The sequence below is a fragment of the Hermetia illucens genome, chromosome 4 (assembly GCF_905115235.1).
Source record: "Hermetia illucens chromosome 4, iHerIll2.2.curated.20191125, whole genome shotgun sequence".
NCBI lineage: Eukaryota > Metazoa > Arthropoda > Insecta > Diptera > Stratiomyidae > Hermetia > Hermetia illucens.
Window position 1 is genome coordinate 120,902,334 of NC_051852.1, and position 24,892 is coordinate 120,927,225.

The 24,892-nt window shown below is 40.2% G+C and overlaps 1 protein-coding gene across 3 annotated transcripts in view; it reads left to right on the plus strand.

The window, feature by feature from the left end:
- LOC119654826 (proton-associated sugar transporter A-like) overlaps window positions 1-24,892 on the plus strand; it is a 59,627-nt gene that overhangs the window by 25,657 nt on the left and 9,078 nt on the right. The window contains exons 1-7 of one of the 3 annotated variants that reach the window (XM_038060393.1): window positions 14,903-15,108; window positions 19,011-19,154; window positions 19,227-19,744; window positions 19,805-19,906; window positions 23,553-23,752; window positions 23,828-23,873; window positions 23,943-24,172. In XM_038060393.1, coding sequence (XP_037916321.1) covers window positions 15,032-15,108; window positions 19,011-19,154; window positions 19,227-19,744; window positions 19,805-19,906; window positions 23,553-23,752; window positions 23,828-23,873; window positions 23,943-24,172 — 1,317 coding nt within the window. In that variant the 5' untranslated portion in view covers window positions 14,903-15,031. Of the gene's footprint in view, window positions 1-14,902; window positions 15,109-19,010; window positions 19,155-19,226; window positions 19,745-19,804; window positions 19,907-23,552; window positions 23,753-23,827; window positions 24,173-24,892 lie in introns of those variants that run through there. The other 2 variants (XM_038060391.1, XM_038060394.1) reach the window with 2 other exon arrangements.

The following is a 24,892-nucleotide window of genomic DNA, read 5'->3' on the forward strand; positions in this document are numbered from 1 at the left end:
TATCTATGAAAAAAGTCATTTTTTTACGTTTTCAATCAATTATAACGTTTCAATCAATTTATAAACCAACATACACGTATATGTTCATACTTCAATTCGAAGAAGAACACAGCCAAAGTCATTTCCATGTCACACAGGTTATAAAATAATGATTTACAATTTGACCTTATAACTTTTCAACCTAATCACAAAAATGCGGTATCTATTATCAATTTCTGCATATAAAATAAAAATTTGAAAAAAATTAATTCCAATTCCCAAATTGGACTTTAATTTGCGCTGCGCAGAGTGATTTAATGTCACCTTTTGGAAGAATACAATATTAGTAATCCGATGTATTCGTATATGTATGATATATCTATCAGAAAATTAGATTTCTAGAGCCAGACCAATACTACTTTTTGTTACAGGGATATCGAAGTTTTTAAGATTCGATCATTCCATAATGAATAGGCAAATAGTTGTTAATTTTTCATATAGATTTTTCCTACTCAAGAGGAACGCATTTCATCTCTTCTACTGTTGCTACTAAATAAAGAAAAAGGTATCAGTGGTCGCTCCGAGGAGCCTAATTAGCGCTATGGTGCGACGTTTTGATACCACAAACGCCTAAGGCCATGGCGGGAAACCGGAAGCTGGACGCTTCAGGTACGAAAGGTTTTGTGTATTTCTTAGTACGTAGCACGTAATATATCCATATATTATGTGAGATTATCCACTTTCGGGTGATATTGAGATTCATAGTCTTCAATTTTCAAAGAAACAACAAATTTGAGGTATTATAACCTTGTTAGTAATAGTGCAATTTCCACCAAACTTGGTAAGATCATGCTCTATATTATAGCCTATATCACTGCAAAATTTCATGGTACTAGGATGAACTTAAGGGGGGTTTCCAACAAATTACAAAAAATTGTAGTAATAACCTATTATTAACTTTATTTAAACAGATATTGGCATGGAAGGTATTTCGGAGCCCAGGCACCATATAGTGGCAGCCTCCTGATTTTTTTCAGATTTTTCGGTTTGGTAGTTTCTGAGAATGGCCTCCTTAAAGAAGTGATCACTTTCAACCCCCCGCGCTCCCCACCCTTCCAACGAATGTCAAAACTAAGATCGGCTTGGAAAAGTACTAATCGATACCTTTAATTTGATACCTCACATGACTATATTTGATGAAAAAAAATTTTACACCCTCCTTTTGCATGTATGGGGACCCCCCCCTTAAATTTGACGTAAAAAGATGTAATTCGCTGTATGCGTGAGCGTTCACAGTTCCCACCTTTCTACCAAATTTGGTGTCAATCGCTATAACCGTCTCCGAGAAAAATGCGTGTGACGGACAGACAGACAGACAGACAGACAGACAGACGGACGGACAGACAGACGGACGGACGGACAGACAGACAGACAGACAGACAGACAGACAGTAAACCGATTTTAATAAGGTTTTGTGTTTACACAAAACCTTAAAAAGGGCTAGGGAGAATTAGATTCTTCTTGAATGGAATTTTAATATTTCACTCGAATTTCAATTATTCTCGTTAATTATGACGCCAGTATCTTATTTGTATGGCTTAGGATGCTGTTAATTAGCACGAAATTGATAAGTTTGAACTGCTATAACTTTCCCAATAATAGTTGGATTTTCATGAAACTTGGCATGTGTATCCACGAAGCTGTCCTTTAGTACACTTAGGATGAACTTAAGGAGAGGTTTTTAGTCTATTTCTAAAAGTTGATAATATACTATTAGTAAATTTTTTGAGCAGGTACCGGAATGGGACATCTCTCGAAGATTAGATTTCACATAAGTGTTTTACAAAAAACCTTAAAAAGGGCTGCAGATAAATAGATTCTTCATAAATGTGACTTTAATATTCCACTCGAATGTCAATTATTCCGGGTAATTATGACGTCAGCATCTGATTTGCATGGCTTTGGAAGCAGTAAACTCCAGCGAGTTTGAACTGCTATAACTTTGGCGTTAATTGCCTGATTTCCATGAAATTTAGCACATATATACGAAATATTGTCCTCTATGCTGGTACAAAATTCGGAAGACCTAGGATGAATTTAAGGGGGGTTTTTCAGTAAATTTCTAAAAAGTAGTAATATACTATTAGTAAGTTTATTTGAGCAGATATCGGAATGGGACATATTTTGAGGCCTAGATTTCATCTAGGCGCACCACCCTGATTTTTTTCGGATTTTTGGGTTGGGTAGTTTCCGAAAATGAGTCCTGTCTCACTTCAAATGCGTACGTTTTGACTCCTTACTCACGCACTTTGCAATTTATGCCAAAACTAATGTCAGTTTCGGAAAGTACAAATTGAGACCTTTCATTTGATACCCTACACAACTATATCCGGTGAAAAAATTTTTTGAATCCCCCCTTTGCATGTATGGGGAGCCCCCCTTTAAACTCCACCTAAATTTATGCCACTCCTGTATGCGTGGGATTTCATAGTTCCCATCTGTCCACCAAATTTCGTTCGGATCGGTTTAGCCGTTTTGGAGAAAAATGCGTGTGACAGACAGACAGACAGACAGACAGACATTGAATCGATTTTAATAAGGTTTTGTTTTACACAAAACCTTAAAAATGATTTAATTCATTTTGCCTCCGTTTATTGTTCGTGCAATGAAAACATAAAGACATTATCTAATAAATACTTATTTCTTTAAAATAATCAAAAATAACAATAAATGAACAAGTCAAATGAAATAAATATACTCTGTTGAGCAATTACTACTCACCCTTAAAAAGTTATGATGCTCCAAAGTGTGGTTATTTTCACGTGATAACGGTAGCGGTTAACTTCGAACCTCATTCCTGCAAGGGTAAAGAAAGGTATGAATCGAGAAATTCAATCCTGGTTGAGAAATCGCGACGGGCATCCCCCCTTAAAAATCGATAAGGCCACAAACGAAAGTTTATTGATAATTTTTATTTTCAAAATCAGTTTTATTTATAATACAACAAATAGAGTATATTGAGATTATCATGGTAAATTTTCATTTGCCAGTTCGGCCCTCGGAAGGGGAGGGGGTAAAGAAGGCATGCATGAGAAACAGAAGGGCCCTACCTTACTACCTCCACAAAACACACCATGAGGATCACTACTAAAGTTACTTCGTGCCCCGAGAAGGGGCTATTTTCGTATCATTATTGATCTTATTGGTAGGGGAATCATCGTCGTGATATGCAAGAGGGGTTACAGAGCCTTTGTCCTTGCACAAGCGGGGTCTGTTCGTCGTGATCCGTTTCGCCATTTGGGTCTATCAAATGCCTAATCTGGGCTCAATCGCGAGGCCTTCAAATCTCTATCTAACGTATCAAACCACCGTTGTTGCGGCCGGCCTTTTGGTCGCTTACTATCGACTTCGATGTTCAGACCAATCCTGGCGAGCGAATTCCCATTAGTGCGAATTACGTGGCCATACTTTAGTTATGGCCAGTCAAACACTATTAAGTATCTCCCTGCTTGACGGCATTGGACAGATTGAACCCTTTTCTGTTAAAGTGTCCGAGATTTTAGTTCCTTGTACGCTATAGTGACCGAGTAAGCAGAGTAATTACACCGTATCGAATTTTTCAGAGTTCAAACGAGTTCTATTTTCCTGACCGATTTTTGGGATAATCAGTTGACTGCACAACACCCTCAAAAACGTTTGATTATCATGTGAACTCCATCTGTCAGTTCAAATTGTTAAACTTCTTTAATGGCATCATCGGGACTCACAAAGATGACAATGCCGACACTACATTGCGTGCGCGGGGTGCGCGGGCTACCGCGGTCGTATTCTATGTTCCGACTTTTTTGGACCGCACCGTCGCTCACGTACTCGAAGGAGGCAATCAAACCCCAGTCTGCAATGGAACACATCTGAAGTAGCTCCTGCAACGAAGCTTCACCGGGGATTATCTAGTATTATTGAAGACGGGATTACTCTCTGTGAGCATATGCTCAAAAAGAATTTCTTGGGAACGTTTTCTCAGCCTGGGTTATTTGTGGTTGACTCCATAGTAGGATTTTCATTGTAGTTGTGATTGTGCCCATTACGCAGGCAGAGCTCCTTGTTGGCTCAAGTGGGGGGTCGTGTGCCTTGCGGTAGAGGTGTCAAATAGGGGTCGCATCCACTAGTATAAATATTGACCGTGGCTTCAGTATAAACTAGTATCGCGGTGCAAGTCAAGACTGGCTGGAGTTGTAGTCTTCAAATCAATCTGGGTTAGAAGAGGACTGTGGGATTATTCACGCTAAGGAGGAGTCTCCTTCAGAAGGTCTCAAAAAGGGGTTTTTTTTTCTTTTGTTTGGAACAAAAAGCGTGAAAGATCCCGCAATTTTTCTATCAAAGGCAAAAATCGAGTTTTCACTACTAAAAAAACCTTATTAAAATCGGTTTACTGTCTGTTTGTCTGTCCGTCTGTCTGTCTGTCTGTCTGTCTGTATGTCTGTCTGTCTGTCCGGCACACGCATTTTTCTCGAAGACGGTTATAACGATTGACACCAAATTTGGTAGAAAGGTGGGAACTGTGAACGCTCACGCATATAGCGAGGTACATCCTCTTACGACGCATTTAAGGGGGGTCCCCATACATGCAAAAGGGGGGTGTAAATTTTTTTTTCATCAAATATAGTCATGTGGGTTATCAAATTAAAGGTCTCGGTTAGTACTTTTCAAAGCCGGTATTAGTTTTGACTTTTGCTGAAAAGGTGGGGAGTGCGGGGGGTTGAAAGTGGTCATTTTTTTAACGAACCCATTCTCAGGAACTACCGAACCGAAAAATCTGGAAAAAATCAGGGGGCTGGCACTGTATGGTGCCTAGGCTCCGAAATACCCTCCATATCGATACCTGTTCAAATAAAGTTAATAATAGTGTATTACTATAATTTTTAGTAATTGACAGGAAAACCCCCCTTAAGTTCACCCTTGAATCACCAAATTTTGCAGCAATGTAGGCTGCAGTATAGATCATAATCCTGCCAAATTTGGCGAAAATCGCACTATTACTAACAAAGTTATACTAGGTCAAATCTGCGCCCCTCTGCAAATTCAAGACAATGAATACCAATATCACTTGAAAGTGGCTATTTTCACATAATATATGCATATTTTACGTGCTACATGCTAATAGGACAAATGCACACCCAAATCTCTTTATAAAAGAAATACACAAAACCTTTCATACCTGAAGCGTCTAGCTTTCGGTTTCCCGACTTGCAAAAATTTTAACTTTTGAGGTTTGGAAAGAAAAATTTAGTTTTTCAGAAAAAAAATTTCGATGTCGAAGATTAGATAAAAAAAATAGTAGAAATCTTTTAACTAATGAAAACCTCATTAAAATCGATTCACTGTCTGTCGGGACATATGGGAACTATGAAATCCCACGCATATAGTGAGCGATATAAACTTACGTCAAGTTTAAAGGGGGTTCCAAATACAAGTAAAAGAGGGCGGAGAGGGTGTAGAACATTTCTTAACCGAATATAATCGTATTAGATATGAAATGAAAAGTCTCGATGAATATTTCCGGATAAAAAAAATAATAATTGTTTTGGCGTAAATTGTAATATGCATGGGCGAGGAGTTAAAATGTCCACACTCAAAGTGAGACGGTTTACTGTCTATCTGTCTTGTTATTTGTCTGCATTTTTACCAAATTTGGTGGAAAGATGGGAACTGTGAACGCTCCGGCATTCAGTGAGCTAACGGGGTGTCTCCATACATACAAAATGGGGTGTAAAATTTTTTGCTAACAGAGTTTAGGTATTTCTCGTTATTTCGAGAACAACTTGTTCACTTCTTTAGTATCGGAGCATAAACCAATCTGCTCTCTGTCGATCAAGCTTTTGAGATAGTCTTCGGGGACTATTTAAACAATTATCTTTGCGAAAGCAGGGAACACCTAGGAACCCCTTTAATTGTCATACTCAAAACGGAGACTGTTCATCATCTCCTTCTTCCACTCTTTGGGATAAGTCGCGGTTTTTCGATTGTTAACGTCCTTCGCAGGATCATAGAAGGGCGTGATTAATATTCTTCCGAAATCAGTGCGATACAATCAAATTGCCTTTTGTCAAGATGCACACTACGCTGAATTTCTCTGGCTTTCGTACGGTATCGAAACTTGAGCGTGTCGCGCATGCCACTGCTCGCAGCGACTAATAGAGCCTTGTATTCCTTCCGTTTTCGATTCGCTTCCACGATTCCATAGTCAGCCAGATCTTATGTCACCTATTCGGGACATGTGCGAAGACCTGCCTAGCACCCAAGGAGAAAGCATTTTTGATGGCGGCCTAATGCTCATCGCTATTCCTTCACCTTCTCATAAACAGTTATGATTATCCTAGTCCGGCTCCTAGATCAAGCCAGCATGCCTTGCGGTAGCCATCTGAAAAAATCTGACACCGGATTCACGTCGGCTATCAGTTGGCTGTCCATAGTAGAAAAGCTCATTGTCCCAAGTGAGAGAGGAGTACTTTTCAGAGTGCCATCAGCTTACTTCGCTTACAGCTAGAAAGTTCAGTTTATATCGTTGGAATTCTCGCTAGAGTTGAAAAAAGCGAGCATCTTGGAGGCCCTTGATACCGTTGCCTAGGACCTGCGTACATTGCAGAAACCAATCGTAGTCCGTTTTCTATAATCAAAGGTCTACACCGCAAGGTCAGCCCCTATTGGAGACGATGTTGACGTTTCAGTAGCAGTAAAGTATCGAAATTTGCTGGTTGCTCCATAAGTTATGTGTATATAGTCATTGGCATGATGAGTTTAGTGACGATGCGTTCTCTTAATCGGTCTGTTACTAATCCTGCCACGAAGAGAGAACTTCAATTATATTTACCTCTTTCTAATTTCTGCTTTTTATTTTAATTTTGTATTACTGACGATAGTACCAAGTACGTGGCCTCAAATCATCCTTCTTTATCTGGGTTTGGTATGAGCAAGTTGTATAAATAGCACGGTAGAATTTTCTAGAGAATTCTCTCAAGTTTACATCTCGGTAGTGTTCGATTGATTTCAAGCCTCGTTTTGACATGCTGATAGAAATGGTAGACTGCCTCCCAGCAATCAACTAAATTTAGTCACGACAATTGCACTAAAACTGAAAACTTCATAATAGCACAGTGAACACATTATTATCACAGAGAGTAGTTCCTCATTTTGTCCAATACTCAAGTTGATTCCGGATGCGTTCTTTCGCAAGATCCTACTGCTAAACAACTGTTTCTGGAAAATTTCAGACCTTGATATGTGTCCGAATACGAATCCTTCGGGCTCTCGTCAACAGGACCACTAGCACTAAATCTGCAAAATTTGGGTAAATAATATTATAAAACTCTCTACTAACTTAAAATAGCTTTACCTGCAGTTGACTTCAACTTGTGAGTGCTGCAAACGACAAATAAATCAGTTTATTTAAACTGACAATTTTGATCATGCTGTAATGGTAAATTAAGGCGTATCAATTGATTTTCACAGAAAAACATAGGGCAAAATAAATAACAAGCATTCCGTGATACGGTTATCGGGTATCAAGTAAAAGACCAATAAATAAACATAGAAGGTTAATTACTGGGACAATAGAACCACTGCTCAGTGAGCATAATAAGTAACAAATAATACGATAGTTCCGATTTATTTTTCCGGTTCAAAGGGTAATTCCCAGTTTCAACGAACAGCCAGGTATGTCCTATGCACATGGTGGCTGGAAAGCTGCAATTTTTTGTCAGGCTCATGTATTACATACTCATTTTACTAGTCAAAACTAGGTATGACACTCTCCGGATTGGGTGAAGCTATCCTCTTTGAAGATGATGCCCAGCCATTGACAAAAATATATAAGCTTATCCGGTATCGAATGATCTGAGTTTAGTGAATGACGAAGTTCCATTTTCTGTGCCATATCCTCTATTAAAGAAATTAAAGTGAGTGAGAATGTGAAGCTCATTGTCTGTGCTTCAGTGTTGGTTGTTATTTGCTGTACTGCTCAGCGGTCCACTACGTAGTAAGCGTAGTTAATGCTGGGTATAGGGATAATTTGTCAATCGTAACTACGAGTCTACTCGGCCGCCAAAATGGGATAGGGGAGTGTGGGTGCAGTCAAGTGTCATCAGCTTAGTCGAGGTGTTCGAAGAAAGATATCATGACGCATTAAAACCTCCATCTCCTCCATCGAGCAATCTAGCATGAAGAATGTCACATATGACGGAGAAGAGTGGCATCGGCAAAGTGCACTACATCGAGCATTACAGATCAGGTCCTACGAGTACAGATCAGGTCCTACGAGTTGTTGCAAAATTATTATTATTATGATGCAGTTAGCTATTATCTTTGCGATGAGGCACCTTAACTTTCCAATTATCCGCACCCACCATAGGTTCCCTTTTTCAGAATCTTAATGGTAATTTTTTTTTCCACCCTGGGAAAGATTTCCTTTAATTTACGACTAAGTAGGAAGTAGCAATTCTGCAGAAAGTGCGATTGTTGCAAGAAACAGTTCCAAGGGGAGGCCATAAAATCCAGCGACCTTGTCCCACTTGAGTGCATTTATGGCTAAGAAATAATAATAATGATAATCGTTGGCGCAACAATTCATGTTGGATCAGGGCCTTGAAGTGTGTTAGAGCACTTCATTCAAGACCGTAACGGTACACTAGGAGGCAATGTGGTCAGCATTGCGCTCGCCCGAGATTATTACCCTGATTTGACTCAGGTACTCAATCACATTTGCCTTCACTCACAGTGGCAATAATAATCTTCAGTTTTCTATGTTCGTCTAACCGCTCCCGCTCCCGCTTCAGCTATCAGTTAGATGTTCTGGCGACCTTTCGGGGCATGGCTGACACCTTTGCTAGGGCTAGAAAAAACAACACTTTTAATGGCAGATTACGCTTAACAAGATTCTGCAGCAGGGTGATCAGATCACCCACCACCATCACAATCTCACCCTTGAGAACCTTTCCTAGACTGCATAAAGTCCGTCATAGAAATTCTCCATGCCTTTTATATTGAAAGTCTCCATTGGCATGTGAGACTGTGTTATGAGTTGTTTCTCACTCTATTTAATTCGACGTTGGAAACATGATCAACGATCAATTTTGTAATTGCAACAAACGAACTTCCTTAGTGAAAAGCATTTTTTCGAAAAAAATGTTCAGAATCTACTCCATAAATCTGGTTGCAGACACCAGAATGATTAATACAATTATAACTCTTAAAACAAAACTTTCATGGTGAAAATTAGTTGCCATTACCCCCGCAATACTTATGTAGGAGCGAAATTATTATATTTTTCCAGTCCTAGGCGAAATGGAAGGTAGGCATGTGTCGTTAGTAGTCGCGGCTACAGCGGCGCACATGTGATTCACACCCACCAAAATCACCCTTGGTCTGTCCAATCCAGCGATCCATATTTCGGCATAGTTCCGCGGGAGTGATTTGTCTTGAGGCACACGTGCTTCTGGTCCTTTGGCCCATACTCTTTCCAGTGTTCGGTTCAGACTTTGCCTCTTCACCGCGAACCTTGGGAAGTGAAATATCATATACACTGGCTCTCCCGGCATGATACTGCATCCAAGATCATGCAGCCAAAAATGGCGCATATATTTATACTACTCTCAAGGCTCTTTCTAAGATTCTGCTTCGTATGCTTTACCAGATATTTGACTTTGACCTTGCCGTATTTCTGCGCTCTGTGCGCAATTCCATACGCTTACCATCCTACAGCATACTCATTTCTTTCGCCAGAGCGTTGACTATGATCATGTTCGTCACCACCAGCACTGCCTGATCCAATGTAGTTCAAAGAGCGCTTCAGACTCCCAAAGCCATCACTTGGTAAACCAAATTCACCTGCTTTGGTGTCTGGGAGGTTGCAAGCGCTTCAGATCTTTCCATCGAAGTTTTTACGGCTCTCACTGTCTTCTTCGTGTAGACCTTCATATCATCTGTGTGCCTTGCTGTAGCAACTATAGTCAGGTCACCGGTAAAGTATTTTCTGCTAACGATATACTCTTTGGAGCTCTCACGCGTCCTGTTCTCTTTCAGCACTACCCTCACCAAATATCTAGTAAAACCTATTTCAGCCAATACGCAATTTAATTTGATTCCAGTGTGCGGAGTTGAATGTGCTGTTAGACAACTAATGTCAATACGGAAAGTAGCTGCCATTATTCAGGGTGTCTTGACTCCCTTCAGCATGTTCCCTATTGTATCCAACAGGCAGATTATGTGAGGTGATGCTAGATCATCAGCTGGCCTCTTGGGTTCGGGAAGGTACGCCTACTTTTGTTTATTCCGTTGAACATGAAATATTTCTTCTTGTAGGCACGCTTCCGAAGTACTGGCGAAAAGGTCGGGCCTAGTCTTTACTGCCACGTTCACCACGTTTGTTAGGGATGCCATCCAAATTTGGATCCTTATTGTCGCTGGTCCTTCTACATATTTCCCGCAATTCCTCCTCAGGTACTACGCACTCTTTCCGCTACACCACCGTTTGCCTGCCGCTGTTTTGGTGGTGAGGATATAGAGTGGCTACAATTTCTTTCACATGTGCTGATTCTCCCTTGATCACCATGTACATTGCCTCTGGGCATTATGAGTAACATACAGTTCTCATTAATTTTCCAAGCAGTGTCACATTAGTCATAAGATAGTGTGACACTCACATATGTCAAGTCCACTATAGACATCAGGCTTCTTCTTCTGAAAGTTTCTGAGGTCCCGCCTACTGAGGAATGCTTCGAGGAGGAAGCGTTAAAATCCACTGCTATGATTTTCGGCCCACGTCCTCTGGAGTCCAAAACCAAAGCACTCAGCATCTACTCATACTCCGTCAGTTGAGTTGTATTAGATATCTTCGTGGATATTGTTCGAGGGCAGGGGAGGAAGGGTAAGGTGAGGTTATGAAACTTTGGAAAGCTGGTAGCGTATTGTCAAATTTTGTGAAAGATATCATCATTCGATATCCGTTGATGTTATGGGAATCAAATTTGGGATAATTTGGATGCAAAGGCTTTCTTCAAGAGCTGCAAATTGGCGCTCCAAAGATCAGATACAACTAACAAAGGTAATCTGCAAGTTGCATATCCAGATTTATAAACTGATGTTTAATGATACGGTATACACTTTCTTGAACAAATAGGTGTTTAGATAAGTTTTTATGCAATATTGCTGCTAATAAAAAAATATAGAGTTAGGGGTGACTATCCCTTAGATTGGAAATAGGGAGAGCCGAGTTCAAGTATGAACATAATAGTTATTAAGTTAGCAGCGTAGCTGGGAATTGTTGTTCTTTACACGTAAGGCCAACCAAAAGCTGTGTCCGCCATTCTAGTCGGAATTTACAATCAGTGATAGTGATTTGTCGGGTCACACCAAGTTCAAATTATGGTGATATTATTGAGTATCAAAGAATTTTTTTTAGATGATAGATGAATACATACAAAGTTTGCGGTGGTTTCGACTGACGTGATAGTAACCTGGAGGGATTTGGTGGAGCTTGTAGGCAGAAGTAGTCAATTCACAAGACTGATATTTGCGCCCTACAAGAAACTCGATGGTCTGGTGACAGCAGTTGGAACATAGAACGCAAATGCGGTAAAAATCACTATAAACTTCGTTATTTTGGTAGTCCACACATTATAACACTATTCACTTCTTCACCGGATACGCACCACAGACAGGTTGACCTAAAGCCGAGAAAGATGGTTTCTGGCAACTTCTAAATGCAAAGACCTATAACGTGCCTGCTGATGGCTACATCATCATTACTGGCCACCTTAATGGTCATGTGAGTGAAAAGGCAAACGGCAATAGGCAACGGAGGAAAAGGGTTCAGAGCGCGCAATAGGGGTGGTGTATATTTGATTTCGCCGACACTCACGACTTCTTACTTGCGAATACATGGTTTATTAAACAATAAAACGTAAATCGACTATATTCTTATAAGATGACGACATTTTATCGCCATCACTGACTGCAAAGCATTCCTTATGAGACCTTCGCACCTGGGTGGGGCATGGTGAATGTTGCTGTAATCGTTACATTTGCTGTGATCAAGGCCGGAGTCAACGGAATCAGCATTAGCGGGACCGGAAGATTAGAGGGGCAGCTGATTAGCTGGACATGAGGAGTTCATTTGAGAGCTTCAAAGAGGAAATACGACGAAAATAGCTGGTGAGAAGGATTTGATTGGATTGTGTGGTTCGGGTCATTTTGCAGTTGGTGCGTTGATTTTGACCGGCAATCCGCGTATACGTTTTCAATTTCAATTTTACCGGGAACAATTCCTTGAATTTATCTGTTGAAGCACAACAGCGATTTCGGGTCGCAGAACAGGAATCCGTCGTTGAAGAAGGCGAAACCATCAAGTGAGCCAAAGAAGGGAGAGCGTGTTTGGTTTTTTTTTGAGTGGAGAGTGGTCACCAGGAGAAGATCACATTGAGGTTTGGGAAGTTTTTGGTGGAGAGTATCACGCGCGTGGTTATTATTCTTTTTTTATTTTCATTCCAGTTTAGGTCGCGTGATGTTATTTTGTTAGGCTCTCGCGAACTTTTCTGTTTGGTTATTTTTCAGGAACCGGTGCGCACCCACATATCAGCAAGGACACGTGAATTTTTATAAAAATAGCACGTGAGGGATTGAAGTATTTGAAGGACCCCCCTCCATTCTCGAGCCTAGTTAGCACGGAGGCATGCAAGCACTTGTCGACGGAGCACTTCGGTGGAAGGCGGGCGGACCTTCACGCTTAAATTCACAATCTTTTTAGGTTTTCGGGATAACTTTCCTTCCTTGGTAGTCTCTGGATACTCAGGATGATCATCTGATCATCGCTCAATCCATCCTAATTAGTCATTACACAAGTTAAAAACACGATCCACAAAAACCTCGGGGTCATTAAGTCAGGCAAGTGGTTCATCAACGGAGATACTTGGCTTTGGAATGTCGGTTTCCAAACAAAGGTCCGTGAAAAGAAACAACTTTACCAAAAGTTTCTCGATGATAAAACACTGGCCAATTGGTGAATTGAAAAGAATGTCAACCACTAAGCAAAGAAAACGATTGCTGTTACCCGAGCGGCTTATCAAAAAGATCTTTACGATAAACTGGACACTTGGGATCTGTTTCGACTTATCAAAAGAAAACGCACACATCAGAAAGGTAGTCCAGCAGAATGTTTTCGTCCGATCTGGTTACTGTTCCATACCATCAAGATTTTTAAATGCATTCCTAACAACATTGGCGACATCGTTCAAATAACGTGAATCAAGCCGGAGTTTTCTAGACCTGTTGAACTACTGACGAAATATACGCTGGGTGGTTACTCATGGAAGCATCGCCATTTTTCGATCTAGAGAAAAAGCTGGACCGTGTGCCATACGAACAACACCTTATCTCAGAACGCTGGGTTAAATTTCTCTATCTCGATCCGACAAGTAAGTTCGAATTATGGCGGGTATGTCGGTGTTCATCAGGGAAGTGCCCACCACTCCTCTTTGTTCTTGTTATAGACGTCCATCGCCCAGAACACTGCTTTATGCGAATGATGTTTTCCTAGCATCTACTAGCAAAAATAATCTCGAGAAATTTATCCAAAAATGAAATGATCGCCTTAGATTGAATCTTAATAAAACAGAATTTCTGCTAAACGAAACCCATGAAACCGGTATTATCACTGGCAGTGACCTCTCTAACATTAAGCTACTTAAATATCTTGAATCAATGTTATCAACCAATTGCTTCACGCATTATTGCAGACTGGATGAAGTGGCGTTCCACAACTGGTGTTCTTTGTGATCAGTGTATCAATGATCATCTCAAATCGAAAATTTATGGCCCTTATTGCTTTCTATGGTTCTGAGTGTTGGTGACTATAAAAGACAATGAATGGCGTCTCAATGTTACGTTGGACTCGTCGCGTAATACCCCTTGGTCACATCCGAAATGAGGGTATCCGCAATCGGTGGTATGGTCATGCACTTCGCGCTAACGAGTATTTGCTTGCCAAGATTAGTTTGCACATACAAGCCAATGGTAAGTGACCAAAATACTGGCCGAAACAATGGTGGCTTGATATCCAGGATGAGGATTTTAAAGTCTCGCGGCTGTATTCAGACCAGGTCTTTGACAGAACAGAATGGCACAACTGATCACGACGAGCCGACCACGCTTATGTACGGGACAAACGCTGAAGGAGAAGAAGAGGTCTCCTTCTGGTCTTAGCAGCATTGCATTCGGGTCACCCACCCGACCTGTATACTCACAGTTGCAAGGTTGTAGGTTAGTCCTCACTAACTTGGCATAAAATGTTTATTTTGAGTAATGGTGTTTAACTCGGAAATTCGGAAGAGGTTGTGATTGGGAAATATGGGCTTATGACGTAGGTAAAATGATTCTGAGATGATCGACACTAGTGCGTTGTTTATTCCGGTGAAAATCCGCTGAATTACCAGAGTTGTCAGAAGTCTGAGTTGGCTGGGATTTACTTGCCTTTTTTGTCTCTTGTGTAATAACTTCAAAAAGAGGGTACTCAAATTGTTTCATCCTTTCCTTATCCACCACCTTATCAAGACACTCTTCCCTAAATTCTTATTTGCATTCAGTTTTCAAAATTTAAATTTTGCCAGGTCTCTTCGATTAATCAAAAGGTCACCCTGTTTGTGACGGTTACGCGAGAATTTTATGTGGAAACTTGTACTGTAATTGAGAAGTTGTACTGCTGATGCACATATTACTTTTAACAAATATGTTTTAGTTTATTTTAGGAAGGGAGTAAACATTGTTGCAGTGAATGCAGGCTTGGAATAACTTTCAATGTATTCGAAGTCAACAGCTGATAAGCTAGAACCAATCTCTCATTTTACTGAAAACAGACCGTTCGTTGAAATCTAGCGTTTCAGAAATGCATGAGAAGTTTTTCAGTTTTTGAGCGATTGTGTTACGTATTTTTGACAATTTACCGGCTTGATATTGTGTGTTTTTGTTTCTGAATTTTACCAGAACTATCGTGAAGAAGTTTAAAATGTTTGCAATTTATAAATTAAAAAGGAAAATAAAATTCTGCCTGTTTTGCTGTTTCAAATTTTGGAAGGGTCCGAGGTAGGTTTTCTCGCTAACCACAAGAGACCAGTTCAGTTAATCCGTAATGGACTAAGACCTTTCACAAGTAAAAAAATGCTCTAAAATACACTTATCCTGAATTAGCAAGCGAGCGTTTGTTGATACTTTATAAGGAAATTGTGGATTTGAAAGAGGCATTTTCCATATGCATTACTGATTTGCCGGGCTGATTTCACTATGGACTTTTTCTTCCTATTTTCTTAGGAATGTGATAAAACGTTCAGCGAGAAATGTGTCAACAAAGTGTATTACATCGTGGCATAATTGTTTACGTGGTTACTGGGGTCTTGTTCTGGCGTAGAGATAATAAGGCATGCATTATGGTCTTTAATTTTTTCTCCGAGCTATTCTGCTTGTTCCAGTATTTTATTTGTACCTTTTAATATCCCATACGATAATTAGTCCAGTCATTAAAACTTTCAACCTCAGAATTCTTTCATTCGAGACTGACTGACATGACATGTGGGGTGGGGGTAGAGGGTAGCATAAGAAACAAAAGTTATATAGCGCCGAAATGCGCCTACCCCCCCGGAGGGATGTGGCACCCTCCTCTGCGGTGGATAGTGAAAATGTACTAAAGCACAACAATGTGGCATTATCTCGCTAAAATATTGAGTGAGCAGTTTTTCACTATCATCTTTATTTTTTAAGATATTTTTACAAAATGATTTTTTTTGGAAAAATAAAAAAAATTTCTTTTAGGGTATATATTTTTTTGGAAACTACGCACTTTATATATCCCAACTTTTCAGAATTTATTGCGAGGGCTTAAATCACATTACATTTTCAAGGGATTCGGCTTATTTTAAATTTATATGAGAAAACCCCGTTTTGTTTTTATTGATTTTTAATCATGCATTCATTCTTTTTATTATTTAATATGAATTGTATCTGCTTTATATCATTTCTAAGTGGAATGCATGGTTTGCGAAAAAAGCGCTGAAAAACATGCATTCCTACCTTTCCAACAAATACCGAAACTTTGGCTTCGGAAAGTACTAACCGAGGCCTTTCATTTGATACCCCACATGGCTATATTTGGTGAAAAAAAAAATTTACACCCCCCCCTTTTGCATGTATGGAGACATAGACATAGAATGATGCAACTCACTGTATGCGTAAAGGTTCACAGTTATAACCTTTCCACCAAATTTGGTGTCAATTGCTTTAACTGTTTCCGAGAAGAGTGCGTGTGACATACAGACAGACAATAAACCGATTTTAATAAGATTTTGTTTTACACAAAATCTTAAAAACATCCAAACAATCAATAAGTTTCTAAAATATGTTAAACCGGCCGCCACTTCCATCCTACTTAAACGAAAGTAACCATTATTCGATAACCCATAACAAACATGCATTGTGTACTGCATTTGACCAGAAAACAAGCAATCAACATGAGAAGTCAATTCTTCGTACAATCACAGGTAGCTAGGTTTTAATAAGGAAAAGGTCCCTCAAGGGAAAACGTTTTGTGGCTTTCCTATATTAGAATATTTGGCTTTATGTCCTTTCCACTCGCACGTAGTTCGTAACGCATAAGCATTTAGTATATCAGACTATGCTATAATTTTAGCTCTGCAATACCATGTTCCATAATGCTCTAACTGCCTTCCTGGAAATAGAAGGAAAATTCAACAACGTTCGTATCAAGGAAGCCTTGATCAATATTGGATTGGAGGGGTATCTTACGTATTGGATAATATGCATGCGAAGAACTAGGATAATTCAGTCTGATCTGGAATGTAGTCACTTGACCAGAACTTGAATTTCTGGTTGAGAGTGATGGAGTGAAAGCGGTAGCGTATGCCGACGACTTGATAATATTGGTTTCAAGGATGTTTCCCTTCTTTAGAAGTGATACCATGAAAGGTGCGTTATGATGCCTGTGGGCTGCAAGATGCAGACTCAGCATAAATTCAACCACAAAGGAACTGAAGCTATTCACCACCACGGCTAAATGACTAAAGATTGGTTTTTTTCGGCAATGTAAAGTATGTACCTGGGTATAATCCTGGATCCGACACTGAATTGGAGATTAATTACAGAACGGAGGGTTAAGAAGAGCCTCCTATGTCCCGTGGCCAGTATTTGCTAGTTCAATCCAAGCCAAAGTACTGGCGATACTGGCAGTCAGTCAATGGCTAGGGCATCATCCGAGATTTTGACCAACAGTCAGCGGCCGGCAATGTTGAAACATGCTGAACAGTCTGGGCAGAACTCACAAGGTCACTCTCCCCGGGGTCCCGGTCATAAGAACATAGAGGAAAATTAATGGACTATCGGACTAACCAGGCGTGGCTCTGCTCTTGACAGTTCTTCGAGGCGCAAAGTCTGCGTCCCGCTGACGACTGTTAAGGAAGGAATTTGCTCGCACAGATGGTGAAGGCACATTTCCTGTGCCAAGTCAAGGAGGATTTTACTCGCCTGTAATCCAACCCGATCATGAGAACTCTTGTGCTAGACAGGTTCAAATGCGTACAATATTACGGTGGCCTGTGCTTGGCGCTATCATATAGGGACCATACCGCCAGAGTGGGCATACCCTACAATTCACATTGAAGAAGCTGCAAAGAAGAGGGAGAAACCCTCAGGTACTTTGTTTTCGATTGTCCTGCTCAGGCTACGGACACTAGGTAAACCACTCTTTGAGGACCTCAGAGAGATCTCTAGCTGCAGGGTGAGAGAGCTGTTTTCCCTCGTGAGTACTGCGGGCTGGCTGTGAAGATCTGAGCCGGCTGAACTATACCCGCTTGTTCGTGCCGTAGCAGTCATGGTCTCAGGAGTTTGCGGCATTTAAACAGTGTACCACCGCGCTAATGGGGCTCCTCGGAGCGATCATTAACACCTATCTACCATGCTCCATACAATTTCTAAAACATATGTTAATATACTATTGTTAACTTTATCGAGATGGGGTTGAAGGATATTTTGATGCCTAAATGTCATACATCAGAATTCTCATGACTTTTTCAGATTTTCGGTTGAGTAGTTGCTAAGAATGTATCGTTGAATCAAATGTGCCCTTTTCAATCCCCTCTACAATAGATGACAGCACTAAAGTCTATTTCGAAATACTAGTTGAGTCCTTTGCTTGGATATCCAATAGAGTTACATCCGATGAAAAATTTTTACCTCCTCATTTTGCTTGTATGAAAACCCACCTAACTCCTGTCTGATTTTTCTATTTCCGATTTGATTTCGAGTGATTTTTTGAGGTGAAATTAATAATTTAGATCCTAAAATAATTTTAGCGAGCGAAGATCCTTGATCTAATGATCGAATACAACATCTTCGTTGTGGCATCAGTTGCTATCGACTAAAGTCGCCTTTGGTCACCTTGTTAATCCACTGATCATCATTAAAGTATATGGAAACCACTTTCATTGCGTAAACTCCCGAACGATATCAATATGGACGTAGCTTAATCTGAAATCCAGTATGACGATTTGTCTTCCAACCTTGCTCCGTTGGTACGAAAAACATTTACGAGACCACTCAGAAATGTCTTAAAGACATACTAGGGCAAACATAGTTACAAGATTCTTTCTTTTAGAGTGCCGACTGGGACGAAAAAGTCAGGAGGTCCACTTGGCGCTAAATGGCTTTTGTTTCTTATGCCAACCTCTACCCCCCCCCCCCCCCCCCCCCCCGCAACCGATTTTCGATTTAATGACTGGACTAGATGCCCGTCTTGATACAAGTTCAAGCCATGAAAACTTTGTTAAAAAAGAGTGAAGGGGCGAATTCACTGCTTATATTTTGTATATAAATTCCAACAGTCTACGAACGAATGCTACTCACGCTTACAATGTATTCTCACATGTATTGCTTGCTTCTGTATGCAAACTTGAATTTATAAATGCACTTCTTCTTTTTAGATCTTTCCTAAAAACCATCAAGATGGTTGCAAAACCAAGGAATTCACAAGAAATCGATATAAATGATCCAATTGTGAAGGAAATGCTTCAAATCCGGGAAAATCATGCAAGACAGCAGAGGAAGGATTATTCACACGTGTTCAGGTATAATTCCTAGCTTAGTCTTATTACTACATAGTTCTAAGTATCCCTTTAAAAATATCTTAATCTGCGCAGGCCTAAATCATATCTGGATTTTATCCGTTTATCATGCATTGTTGTGGCAATTGAATTAGCTTATTCAGCGGAAACAGCGTTTGTATCGCCAATCCTGTTACAAATAGGAGTCGACCACAAACATATGACTATGGTATGGGGTCTTTCACCCCTATTGGGATTTTTTATATCACCGATTTTGGGATCGCTAAGTGATCGTTGCAGATCAAATCTCGGGCGCAGACGTCCACTGCTTATAGCATTATCAACCGGAATCATGATGGGATTAGTACTGGTTCCATATGGAAAGATAGTTGGAGGTTTGCTGGGCGACCGAGGAATGTCTTCTGAAAGTCCTGATGCTGGAACGACTAATACAACGTTAACCAATTTAAAACAGACCGAACTAGCTGAACCCAGTATCTCGAATCATGTGTACGGATTTGTGTTCACTATTTTAGGAACAATTCTATTGGATTTTAATGCGGACACTTGTCAGACACCGTCCAGAGCATATTTGCTGGATGTCTGCATTCCAAGTGAGTTGCTAAGATCCTTTTGGCTGATCATTAGTTTTTAATTTATCCACTCAATTTTAGGCGATCATGTAAAAGCAATGAGCACATTTTCCGTAATGGCTGGACTAGGAGGCACTTTTGGATACAGTATTGGCGGAATCGATTGGAATTCCACACAAATTGGTAAGTAACTTTGAAGAAAAGAACATTTAAACCTTTATTTTCTATCCTGCACACTAGATTAGATTTGATTTACTTTTATATTTTCCAAAAAAAATAAAACCACTGAAATTTTCAAGAGTCAAAAAGTTGCGTTACCTACTGTAAAATCTTAACGAAAGAACTGAACTAGCATATATTCAGGCGTACTAGAGATACTGAAAATACATAATGGAGAAATATTATTAAGCTAAAAGCAAGAATGCGGACTTTGTCTTTGTCTAGTGTGATTAACTATTGAGCATGGTTTGATGAATTTTAATTGCGCTGACTCCTCACTGATTTTTCTTTTCCGTAATTTTAAAAGATAATAAAATAAGGTAGCAGAGTTTTATGAACGCAGGGACATTCCTCAGAATTAAATAATATGGACAATGAGTTTCCAAATGGTCTCTTAAAGTCCATTTGCATTGAAAGAGATATCTTTCAAATCGTTATTAGCAGCATAGGGTATCTTTCAACCAGTTAATTGAAACTAGAATGTTTTTAATACACCTCCGGCTAGCTGAATCAAATATATTTTTGGCAATCAATATTGCAGCAAAATTATGACGCAACCCATACCTATGCGTTTAATTCGTATCTTCTTTTTAATCAGCATTTGTCCCGTTCACAGGCTCGATGTAATCGTTTTCGCCATTTTGTTTTATCAAAGGCCTGATCTGGATGCGAGGCTTTCAAATCCCCATCCAGCGTACCACACCCCGTTGTTTCAGCCGGCCGACCAAAAGGCCGGCTTACCACCGACATAGAAATTCAGACCAACCTTGGCAAGTGAATTCTGGTTAGCGCGAATTGCGTGACCTAACCTGAAGACGCCTTTCTCGCAGTTTTTCAACGATCGATGCAACCCCATATCGATTGCAGATATTCTCATTTCGGATGTGATCAAAAAGTGTCACGCCACTAGTCAGTCCTACACAACATCTTCGCCTCCATTACCGCAAGACTCCTTTCATTGTCTTTTATAGCCGGCCAACACTCAGAACCATAGAGAGCAACAGGACGGACGACATTGTGGTCAATTTTAGAGTCATCCGTTGATACGTTGATTAGAAAGAACACCAGTTGTGGAACCCAACTTCATCCAGGTTGCGTTTATTCGTGAAGCAATTTTATAACGCAGTTCTCCATCGAGTGGTAGCATTGAACCAAGATCAGCAGTAGGTCGACCTGTTTGTGGTTCGTATGCGATGAAGAAGTGAATAGTGTGATTTGCTGATATAATGGTGAGCTTCATCAGCCGGTCATCACATCGCTCGACTTCTTTAATGACATCACATTTGCGTTCTAAGTCGCATCTTTTGGCATTAGATCATCAGGTTTCTTGCAGAGTGCTGGGCTCTGGCGAGTTCCTCGGTCTTTTTAGTTAGGGTGCCGACATTTAGCGTGCAGACACGTATCTGTTTTGCTCAGACTAACTTACTTACGTTCTGACACCGTCAATGTGTCAAGAACCCATGCTCATTTCTCGACAGGACCGGGGCCCGTCCTGCTGCGTCAACTGAGGTGGACGCTTTTGCATTTTTCCGAGGCTTGTTACTCGATCCGATCATCTTGGCTTATAACGATATTGGATGCATTTTCTTCGTCGATTTGTCACGGGACCTATGACCAAGAGAGATCAGGTAGGGTTTAGCATAGTGAAGTAACCCACCTATACTTTATTTATCTCTTTCCTTGATCTTAGCATTTTATTTTGGTTTTACTGACGATAGTACAAAGTACGCTGTCTCAAACCGACCTCCTTTACTGGACCTTGATGAAAACAAGGAGGCGGTCCATATTATCAATGGTATGAAAACCTTTACTGTCAACATCATCTCAAAATCGATTATTAGATGTCTGTGCCTAGCCATCGCGCCAAAGTTGAGTTCCAAAGTAAGTTCGTGTTTAGCAGGGATGATGGTGAGTCGAAGTGTAATCGCAGGCTTGTTCTACAGGGCTCTTCTCTAGACGGGAATCTGATATATCAAAAAACCGCACTAAAGTCGTGAAGCGGGTTGGAACGAATGAGGCGCACTTTATCTACCAGAAGAGGAGCGCGAATCCCAGCAAAGTAATTTGCCTTTCAAAAAACCACATTAGGTTGAATAATTTCAGTAAAGGCCACTGAATCCATACAATAATCCTGGGTAGAAGAGAAAGAGAGAGAAATTCGGCGATTTAACACAGAGAATTAAGTTTCCAGCTCCAATTTCCTGATTATTTGTTTTGGAACCCTGTTGAAAATGACGCCCATCGCACTTTTTTTCTCATGGAAGGGGGATTGGAATTGGTCAACAACTTTATTTAAATGCAAGGGATCTCTTTGCAGACAACATTGTCGCGGAGATGCTGAGAAGCGTTAACAGGTGGAAGCATAACGTTCGGGTTCTTCTCGTTGTAAATAAGATGGTGCTCGACCGCTGCAGGGTCAGGACAGCAGGGGGTTCCTTGAACTAACAGTTTCGTTCATCCTCTCCCCTCGCGTTGGTGAAAGGAATTCCCTGATTTGAAGGCTCACCCAGGCTGCAGAGGTCGTGGGCTAGCCCGAAGGTATGTGGCAGACGGATCCAGGCTAGTTTTCTGATGATGGGGACGGGTTTATTTGGTAGTACATGGCGTACCGTCGCGGGAGTACCCCACTCAGTGCGTAAATGCATTCACCTACCCTACCCGGAAAAAAAAACACCTGCTGACTGATTTCTTAGCGGAAGAGTCTTTCAAATTCGTTGCTACTCACAAGGACCTTTAGCACCTCAACAAAAAAAGAAGTAATAGATGAGATTGGAAGTAAATTAGCACAGCTCTAGATCACAACTCAGAAAGATCCCGTTGCGCTAGGCATTCTGGGTCTTGATGTTAACTATATTGGTCAGTAGCATCCAAGGCTGTGCAAAACATTCGAATAAGTCGCCTCCCTTGCCTTTGTTTATCTACTGTACCCCAATCTAGGATCGCGCTTTCGCATTGAAGACCAGACTATATGTCTTCGAGCTCTAAGCTTGTGGAGCTTAGAGAAGGGCGACATTTAGGCACACATACTCGTACATCGTTAACCTTAATCCATTATCCTGTGCAATTTTGTGTGGCTCAGTCGCCGCATGCTCAAAACTTTTCTTGGTTCAATTCCCATCTTTCCACACCTTTGCCCCCGGTAAATACAAAATAAATCACTCATACCATTATAAGCAGTGATGATCCACTACCAAGTCACTGATTAAGAGTATCAATGGCTGGAGGCCCACTTATTTACTGTCAAAGTCGCTGGTACTTGGGTTTGGTGGTATGACTATAAGTTTTCCCTAGTCTTCCACATTGGTTTTATCATATATTCTGAACATCCTTCCGATAGTCATTATAATCGACCCACTTTTGAGGAAGTGCATTTATGTAAACTTCAATCATGGGAGATGTGGAAATCCAATTTTCGCTTTTGAGTAGGGTTCGCAAAGAGGATGGGTAATATTCCCAAGGACAAGGAATGTGAAATTTCTAAATGACGCGATTCGTTGGTAATTGCCTGATTTGATTATTTCATTTTATTGATAAGAAGAACAATGCGAATTTTAACTGAAACCTTGTCTGTTAATATTTAGTCGAATTAAATTAATTTTTCTATTTCTAGGCTTATTTCTGGGAGGCAATTACCAAACAGTATTCGCAATTGTCCTTGTAGTATTCATCATATGTTTTTTGATAACTGTGACAAGTTTTCGAGAAATTCCGCTGGATCTCATCGAAAGCGATCAACTTTTACGACCATTGTCAAGGACTACAATCCAAAAAGAAATCCAAAATAGAAAAAATATTTACTGTATTAAAGAGGTATGCATGCTCTTTACTATATTCCTTTGCTTAATTTGCTATAATTATTCTATTATCGCTGTCATCCTCATCCAGGCTACTTCCATGGAACTTAAATTGACGACGATGAAATTATCAAATGGTGACAAATTGAAATTTATACTGGACAATGCGAATAATAATAATAACAATAACAATAAAATTATTAAAGGAAATCAAGCAAAAAACGGCGATTGTAATCATGTTACATTGAAAATAACGAGCGGGGATGAGATAGAGGAGAAAGTCACCCTACGAACCTACCTTAAAAGTATTATATTTATGCCTAAGTCGATAAGGGTCCTTTCGTTAACGAATTTATTGTGTCACATGGCGCACCTTTCATATTGTTTATATTTTACGGACTTTGTTGGGGAGGCTGTATTCGGTGGCGATCCTTCGGTAAGTACAAGAACGTAAGTAACGCAGATGGAGCCTACTCGGTTGCTTGGTGTTGGAAGTTTTCTCCCAGATCTATATCCTCGGTGTCAGTTTTCTTCTTTTTCTACCTGTGATTTTAATATAAGCGGAGTATTTCTATAGTAAGATTTATCTTCTTCTACTGCGTTATTTCAAATTAGTAAACATCATCGATATCTACTTCCCCATCATTATTATCTGGATCGATCTGTATCGTTTTTATGGACACAAAATAATCAATGCGCAACAGTCCAACTTGAATCTAAGCCTTGAAGTGTATTACAATGATTTGTGGCCCGATATGGAACGTTAGGAGGTAATTTCGCCAGCATTAGTTCTGGACTGCTACCCTAATTTTACTTGTATTTGATCACAGCTAAGTCGACTGAAATCTGACTACCACTGTACACTTTCTCCCTCAATTAAGACACAGGGTTTGATTCCAAGCCCTCTATCATTTTTCTTCTTTATTAATAACCTCTCTTATCAAGGTCTCTTGTCTCTCTTCTTAATGAGTAAATAATTTCATAGCCCAGCTGAACTTCTGACGAGATGGCCTTGCAATACCAAGTATAATTGAAACTGGTAACTGACAATAATGATTATTCCCAAAACCAAAGTAGGGAAAAGATAAACGACTAACAAACTCCTCAACTAAATGAATGAATTACCGGCTCGACCTCTCGTAAAAATGACGACCAT